The sequence below is a fragment of the Panthera uncia genome (assembly GCF_023721935.1).
Source record: "Panthera uncia isolate 11264 chromosome E2 unlocalized genomic scaffold, Puncia_PCG_1.0 HiC_scaffold_19, whole genome shotgun sequence".
In the NCBI taxonomy this organism is placed as follows: domain Eukaryota; kingdom Metazoa; phylum Chordata; class Mammalia; order Carnivora; family Felidae; genus Panthera; species Panthera uncia.
Genome location: NW_026057588.1, coordinates 6,216,391 through 6,224,961, shown reverse-complemented (window position 1 = coordinate 6,224,961; position 8,571 = coordinate 6,216,391). Strand labels below are relative to the sequence as shown.

Genomic DNA, 8,571 nt, shown 5'->3' with positions numbered 1-8,571 from the left:
AAAAAAAAAAAAAAAAAAAAAAAATTCCCTGAGTACTGCAAAGTTATTTGAAAATAATTGAGGCAAACAGCAAGGCTTAATGCCTGATTATATGCATTCTGGTACTTTTGTTTTCACATTTTAAACAGCTCTTCAATCCGTGGATTACACTCAATGGAATGTCACAGGGGAACAGGGGTTCTCTCCCCGCCCCCCCTTTCTTATCTTAGTGGCACATATAACATAATCACTCATCTCACAATCAAAGGTTTCCTAGTGTTGATACAACCATCATCATTATCTAAAATATAATGCAGTTTGACATATATCAGGTACTGCTGTAAGCCTTTTACAGAAACTGTTTTGAGAGAAAGAGCCCAGGGTGGGGGGAGGTGAAGAAGGGAGAGGGACAGCAGCAAGCCCCATGCTGGACTCAAACTCACAAACGGCAAGATCACGACCTAAACTGAGGTCCCAGTCTTAACAGACTGAACCACCCAGGCGCCCCCGGGGAAACTAACTTATTTTAATCCTCCCAACAGCGGTAGGAGTAGGTACTATTACTATTATCCCCATTTTACAGATCAGGTAACTGAGTCACAGAGGGGGGCAGCAACCTGCCCAAGGTCACACCTGGATAGCAGAGAAGCCAAGATTTGAACCTCAGGAATCTGGTCACTGAATCACCAGCTCATAAACTGCTTTTACTCTTCAGGAGAGCGGGGGGGGGGGGGGCAAATAATGTTTACTGCCACCATACACATGGCAAAACAGGACTGATAAGCCAAGAAGAAGGGCTCGCTCAAGGTCATGAAGCTCACAGGAGGAGGAATCTTTTCTCTGACTTCCCAAAGCCATGGCCACATTCTCCAACTCCACTGCTCAGGTCTCCCCAACAGAGCCAAGTGCCCGGTTCATGTTGCTGGAAGAACTCAGAATCAGATGGGGGGGGGGGTGCCTCCATTTTCTCATCTTGTAAAATGGGGATTTAGCGCCTTCTGCATGCCAAGGACTGCTCCATGGTGTAGATACTGTTATCACTCCTATTCCATATGAGGAAACTGAGGCACGGAGAGGTGATTCTCTGGCCCAGGGCCACTCAGACAGTTTGGCTGCATCGTCCTCTATGCTCAACTGCCTCGTGCGTCACCGGCTCCTGCCTCATGGGCTTATTTATGAGTTAAGTGAGTTAAGATACAGATTCGTGTTGTCCAGTACAGGAGTCACCAGCCACGTGTGGCTCCTGAGCGCTTGGGAAGCAGCCAAAATGACAGAGGAACTGAAATTCTCATTTTATTTCAATATTTAAGTTTAGGAACTGATACTTAATTCAGTTATTGGAAAGCTTTTAAGTATGTCTGAAACAAGTAGGGCGTGGGAAGCCCTACTTTTTCAAGTGTAAATTTTATGAAATCTAAATACAGATCAAGTTATCTCCAATGAAAATATAGCATCTGTATGTGATGAGCTACGCTTCTGGATTTTGAGGCTTTCCTTTGAAAAACAGAAAGGAAAATATCTCATTAATATTTTTGTATTGGTTACATATGGAAATGATAGTTTTAAAAATCTTATTATGAAGTTTGTTATGTTGTAGCAAATACAGTCTACTGCATCTATTCATGAAATTATATTTTTTTAATGTTTATTTATTTTTGAGAGAGAACAAGTGGGGGAGGGACACAGAGAGAGAGAGAGAGAGAGAGAGAGAGAAGGAGACATAGAATCCAAAACAGGCTCCAGGCTCTGAGGTGTCAGCACAGAGCCCAATGGGGGGCTCGAACTCATGAACCGGGAGATCATGACCTGAGCCGAAGTTGGATGCCTAAATGACTGAGCCACCCAGGCGTCCCATGAAATTATGTTTCTGATAGCAAGGGTTGGCTTGGGATTCTCTCAATGCCTCTCTCTCTCTCTCTAAATAAAGTTAAAAAATAAATGGGTGAAGAAAGTAAAAAACAAAAAAACACAATTTTGTTGCATAGGAAAATGACATGAAATTCAAACTTCAGCATCCTTAAATCAAGTCTTACTGCCACACAACCACACTCCTCTGTTTACATATTGTCTGTGGCTGATTTCACACCACACCAAAGTTGAGTAGTTGCCGTAGAGACCATATGGCACACAAAACCCTCAAATATTGACTGTCTAGCTTTGTACAGAAAAAGTTTGATGACCCTTCATACACTGAGTTGAATAAAATATATTATTGAAATTCACTTTACTTTTATGTTTCTATAGGATAGTACTTTTAGTTTCTATATAGAGCTTTTGGCCTGGTGCTAATAAATGCTCAATATTAATAATTACATTATTATTTCTTCTGGAATTCTCCTTCTCTGTCCTTTTGCCCTAAACCTGGCCCTGACTGAGATGCTGGGGGTGGCCCAATTCATGCTGGGACAGGTGGGTGAACAGAGGGTTCTAATGCCAACACTCACAAACACACCTGTATCAGCTGTGGACACACAGCCCCACACATATACCCACACGTGACAAGAGACCCAGAGAGTGTGCCAACATAGGAGAACATTCATGTTCTAGAAGATCTCCCCAGGCACTTGCTCTTAGAACTTAGTGACCCTGGGGCACTTGGGTGGCTCAGCCGGTTAAGTGGCCGACTCTTGGTTTGCGCTCAGGTCACGTTCTCACCGTTCGTGGGTTCGGGCCCCAAGTCCGGCCCTGTGCTGGTAACGCAGAGCCTGCTTGGGATTCTGTCTCTCCCTCTCTCTCTGTCCCTCCCCAATTCACGCTCTGTCTCTCTCAAAAATAAATAAAGAAATAAAGAAACTTAAAGAAACAACTTAGTGATCCTGAGACCCCCACCAACAGCCATGCAGGGGAACTTGGGAACACGTGTTAGGTTAACGGTTAAGGTTGGGTCCGGAGCAAGAAGAAAGTAAGGGTTAAGGTTGAACTGCATGAAATTGCCGTTTTCAAAGGGCAAAAGTGACCAGACAGCGGCGATTTCGTTTGGTTCAACTTAATAGTTATTGGACACAAAAAAGTAGAAATCCAGGTCATGTGTCGAGCAAATACCGCCCTGCCTCCCCACCCGCACCCCGCACACAGACGCGGACTTAAAGCAGGATAAGCATGGACTTGTCACATCTATACTACCGGCGGGATGGCCACCCACACAGGGGTATGGAACCCGAACTCGGCCTCACGGGGTCCCCGTCCTACACTGATGGTGGCCGTCACGCACAGGAGCGCGCGCAGTGCGCCCACCCACGTGGTCACACAGGTGCCAGCGGGCCCCGCACGACCGCACTCTCGCACGCACCTGTGTCATCGCTATGGCTCCGGCGGGCGCTCCTCTTCGGCGGGCTCCCGGGTCTCGCTGGGGCTGGGAAGCCCGGGGGTCATTTGAAGCCCGACGCGGGCGGGGGCGGAGGAGGGCTGACGTCAGGGCGGAGCTGGGCCAGGGGCTCTGAGGTCACGGACGAGCCGGGCAGCTCCACCCGCTTCCCGCCATTGCCCGCACCCCCGCGCCCGACGGCCTCCCTTCCCAGGGCCGCCGTCGCGCCCTTCCCTGCCCTCCGAGGCCTCCCCTCCGTCGCACCCGTCCTTCTCCGGCTCTCCGCTCTCTTCCCCCTCTGGTCTCTCTCCATTTCTGCGCTCCTCTCCCTCGCGTTCCTTCTGCCTTCGGGCGCCCCCAACGCCCGTCTTTCCCCCCCGTCTGTCCGATCTCTCCCCCCGCCGCCCGGCCCCACCCCTCGAAGCCCCGGGGATGGAGAAAATGCGCACACGTGCGCGGCTGTGGGCGTGGCCGCGCGCGCTGGCCATGGGGCGCGCCGTCTGCCAGGAGCTGTGAGTGGTTGTGGGTCTGCGTGTGTGCGTGTGCGTGCGTGCCCGCGTGTGCCAGGGCTGGGGAGGGGGCTGGGCGCTGGGCTTCGTCTCCCAGGGGCTCCCTGGCGAACTCACAGAGTTGTAGGTCAGCTGCCCCCAGGGACCCCCCTGCGACCTGAGAGCGAAGGCGGCAGTGACCTCGCTTAGAAGTCAAAGAGACTGGGTCCCGGGCATCTAAGCCCCCAGCCCCTCAGGACAAGGAGACTGTGATGAATGCCATTGCTCCCATGCCCTTCTTTCCATGATTAAAAACAAAAACAAAAAACTGTATCTTTAAAAAATTTTTTGTTTGTTTTTAATGTTTTATTTATTTTGAGTGACAGAGAGAGGGACACAGAGAGAGAATTTCAAGCAGGCTCGGAGCTGTCAGTGCAGAGCCCGACGCAGGCCTGGATCCCAGGAACCTTGAGATCCTCACCTGAGCCGGTATCGAGAGTCCAAAGCTCAACCGACTGAGCCCCACCCGGGCGCACCGCCCCCCCCAATTCTCTATATCTAATTGTTTCTGTTTCTCTTCCTGTGGACTGACAACGCCCATCTCTCTCCCTCTGTAGCTGCCTCTCTCCTTGCTTCTCCCTCTGCCCCTGGCTGTACCTTCCCGTCTCCTCTTTTTCTGGAGTCTCTGTCACTTTGTCACTCTGGCTCTACCTCCCAGTCCACCTGTCTGCTTCTCTCCATGTGTTCCTGTTTTGTCTCCATGCCTCTCTCTCTCTCTCTCTCTCTCTCTCCCCGCCCCCCTTTTTCTGTCTCTGTGTCCTTTTCTACCTCCTTCCCTCTGGGTTTGTGTCTGTCTGTCTCTTCATTTCTGTTGGTCTCCCTGACTTTCTTAGTCTCTGTCTCTCTTCCTTTCTCAGCGTATTGTGTGTCTCTGCCTTTGTTTCCTTTGCATTTGTCTATCTTCTCTGTTTCTCTTTGAATATCTGTATTCGTATCTCCCCCCTCCCTCCGCCCCATCTCCCAGTTTTTCTGTGTTTCTCCCTGTTGCTCTCAGTGGCTGTTTCTCTGTCTCTCTCTCCCTCTCTCGGTCGGTCTCCCTCGGTCTCCCCGCATCTCTGTGCATCTCCTTCTGAGGCTCCATCGCTGTATGTGTTTTTCGGTCTCTCTCTCTCTCACGCTCTCTCATTCACTGTTTCTCTCTGTGTTTTCTGTCTCTTAAGTGCTCCTTTCTTTCTCCCTGCGGCTCCATCCGGCCCAGACTGTCCCGGAGCTTTCCCCTGCAGGACACCAAGTCCTCACTCCCTGGTTTTCCCCGGGGACGCAGGGTGTGGGGGGCCATCGCTAGGTTGGGCCCTGCCTGAGCCTGGCTGTCGGGGAGGCCAGTTCAGGGCCCAAGTGAGAGGCACCCCGCCTACCTCACCAGGGCGGGGCCGCGTCTGTGACGCTGTTGCCTGGAGCCTGGGCTGCCTGGTGTCCGGCTGTGTCAGGATGATGGATCCTCCGGCGGGAGCTGAGCCCAGAGCAGGAGGGGAGGGAGATTCCTCTACCCCAGGGTGGGGGTGGGGACAGCCCAGGCTCCACTCAGAAGCTGGGCATTTGGCTGCCCAGCCCCCACCCCACCCTGCCCGGGTGGAGCAGCTGTATAAAACCAGATGTTTCTAAAACCAGAGTGTGGATGAGGGAGGAGGGACCGGGACTTTAAACCCCTATGGTTTCCTCTTCCAGGATCCAGGCCCCCAGTCCCTTCCTCCCTCAGACCCAGCAGTCCGGGGGGGGGGGGGGGCCAACCTTTCCTCCCTCAGACCCAGGAGTCCTGGCCCCTAGCTCCTCCTACCTTAGACCCAGCAGTCCTGGCCCCCAGCCCCTCCTCCCTCAGACTTGGAGGAGCCCAGGCCCCCAGCCCCTCCTCCCTCAGACCCAGGAGCCCAGGCCCCCAGCCCCCTCCTCCCTCAGACCCAGGAGTCCTGCCCCCCAGCCCCTCCTCCCTCAGACCCAGGAGTCCAGGCCTCCAGCCCCCTCCTCCCTCAGACCCAGAAGTTCTGCCCCCAGCCCCTCCTCCCTCAGACCCAGCAGTCCTGGCCCCCAGCCCCTCCTCCCTCAGACCCAGGAGTCCTGGCCCCCAGCTTCCTCCTTCAGACTCAGGAGTCCAGACCCCCATCCCCTTCCTCCCTCAATCCCAAAAGTCCAAGCCCCCAGCCCCCTCCTCCCTCAGATTTACATATCCAGTCTCCCAGAATTCCTTGCAGGGAGAGATGACCAAGGCTTGGTGGTAGCCAAGACAAGGACAGATGGAACCAGACACTCCCACAGGAGGCAAGAGGTAGTGGTGTGATGATGCCCTGCTGCCCTAACAGCCTTCTTTCCCAGAACCCTCCACTCCAGTGGAGGCCGATCTCTGTCCCTGCCCTGGGTGCACAGTGGCCCTCCCAAGATTTCAATCATCATCAGAAAACCTCAGGGTCTGGTTTACAGAACACCAGGACAGAAGGAGTGAAGAGTGGGGAGATGATAAGGCAGAAATGGAGAAAAGGCAGGAGAAAAGAACATTTGTTCACTGTAGGGACATCTCCTGCACTGCTGGTGCTCCAGGCTCTTGGCTGGGTGATGCCAGGCCCACAGAGATGACTCAGACCTGGGCCCTGCCCTTGAGGAGATGCCAATCTTGGGGAGGAGACAGCTGTGTAAACAGAGGATCAAAGACCAGTGCATGGATGCACCAACCCCGCTGGAGAGTCAGGGAGGGCTTCGTGGTGGAGGTGATGTCCTGGAGGAGCAGAGTCTTGACTGATGGGAAATTAGCCAAGGTAAGGGCAGGGCGGTGGGGGGGGGAGCGGTGGCTGGTGGTTAGAAAGTGGAGTTGGAAGGGCCTGCAAGGCAGGAAATGTCCTGGGCCAGTCAGCAAAGTATAGATTGGTTGATGTAGAGGCATATAGGTGGAGCCCTGGGGTGGGGGTGCAGTACCTGGCTGAGTTCACCTGGAGCAGGGTTTGGATTGACAGGTTCAGGGGCTGGGATTCATCCTGGGGGTGCTGGAGAGCTATGCTGTGGGAGGGCTGGGTCAGCTGTGGGTGCCCGTGAGGGAGAGACTGGATGGAGGGCCCAGGGACCCTTGGCCAGGGTGTTTCTATCAGGGTCTTCTCTGAGCAAGTCTGAGCCGGGATGCGGGCAGAAGCTGTGGGGCTGGAGAAGAGACGAAGCGCACAGAGAGAGGCCGAGCAGAGGTCCCTGAGAAAACCCTGAGGAGCGAGGAGACTGGGAGGCGGCTCACGGAGCCTTTCGTCTGCGCTCCTTCCGACGGCATTTGCCTCATTTCGGGCAGGTACCCTTTGCGACGATTACTTGCCTGCCTCCAGGGGGACTAGGAAGCGCTTTGGAAGAGTAGATGCGGAGAGACAGAGGATGGAAGGAGGCGGGAGGGGGAGAGGGAGGAAGGAGGGAGGAGAGTGGGAAGGAGGAAGGGGGGAGAGAAGGGACGGAGGAAGGAAGGGAGGGAGAGAGAAGGGAAGAGGGAGGCAGGCTTACCTGGCCACCCAGTCTAATACGGAAACGTGCCCCACCCCGGGAGCCCCCTTCCCCTTCCCTCCCTCTGCCCTTTCTTGTTTTTCACAGCATTTTCCACCTTCCTACCTGAAGTGTCACTTGCCCACTGACTGCCCTTCTTGGATAATGGGCATCTCCCTCGTTAGAATGCAAGCTCCCCACCAGCCACCAGCAGGCGCGGTCTCTGCCTGTCTTGTTTGTGACTGTTCGGGAGCCAGACCGTGGCCCGTACGCAGTAGGTGCCCGGCAAATACGTGTCGAGGGCATGAGTGAGATCCTGATGGTGAGACAGAATGGTAGCTGTCGAGACAGACGGAGAGGAAAGAGAAAGAAGAGAAGGGAAAGGAGAGAACAGGAAGGAGGGAGGGAGGAGGAGGAGGGGCAGAGAGAGGAGAAAGTGGGAGGGAGAGAGCCCCCGCGCTGGGACCCCCTACCCCCACCCCTACCCAGTTGCTGGGGAGTGGCCCAGAGTGGCCAGTCCTCACAGGGGTGGGGCTAGGGGCTCCCAGGGAGGTGGGACCCTAGGCAAGGCGCCCCAGGATGGACAAGATTCAAATCTGGAAGCAGACTGCCTCTGGACTTCCAGGAACTCAGAGGGCTTGGGTCCAGTGCTCTCAGGGGAGCCCTGGACAGTGGCAGCCAACACCGGAATTCTGGGAAACACCTAGGCCTCCAAGATTCTGCGGAAATCTGGGAGGGAGGGAGAGAGGGAGGCAGGGGTGACTGCAGGTCTGTCTTCTGCCTCTGGGAAGCATCTGCGGGGCCTGCGGGGCCCTGTCTTCCCATGACCACATCCCTGCAGCCACATCCCAGATTCCTTCATTGCTGTCCACATCCCTGTAGGAAACAGAAACAGAGACAGCCACAGACTGGGAGAGGGGAGAAGGAGACTTCTTTTTCTGGGAGTTCTATCCTCTCCAGGGAAGAAAGAGAGGAGGGGTCTCCTTTTTCAGAGAAGGAGCCTGACGCCTGAGAACAGTTCCTTAGCCAGAGTGAGGCAGCAAGAAGGAGGGGGCTGGGGGTAGGACTCCAGGGTCTGAGGGAGGAAGGGGCTGGGGCAGGAATCCTGGGTCTGAGGGAGGAGGGGCTGGGGCTTGGACTCTTGGTCTGAGGGAAGAGAGACTGGGGGTCGGGACTGCTGGGTCTGAGGGAGGAGGGACTTGGGGTCTGGACTCCTGAGTCTGAGGGAGGAGGGGCTGGGGTCTGGACTCCAGGGTCTGAGGGAGGAGGGGCTGGGGGTCAGGACTCCTGGGTCTGAGG

The 8,571-nt window shown here is 54.8% G+C and overlaps 1 protein-coding gene across 1 annotated transcript in view; it reads right to left on the bottom strand.

The window, feature by feature from the left end:
* Positions 1-3,277, bottom strand: part of HAS1 (hyaluronan synthase 1) — a 9,539-nt gene extending 6,262 nt beyond the window's left edge. The window contains exon 1 of the mRNA XM_049622284.1: positions 3,269-3,277. Coding sequence (XP_049478241.1) covers positions 3,269-3,277 — 9 coding nt within the window. The remainder of the gene's footprint in view (positions 1-3,268) is intronic.
* Between the last annotated feature and the right edge of the window lie 5,294 nt (positions 3,278-8,571).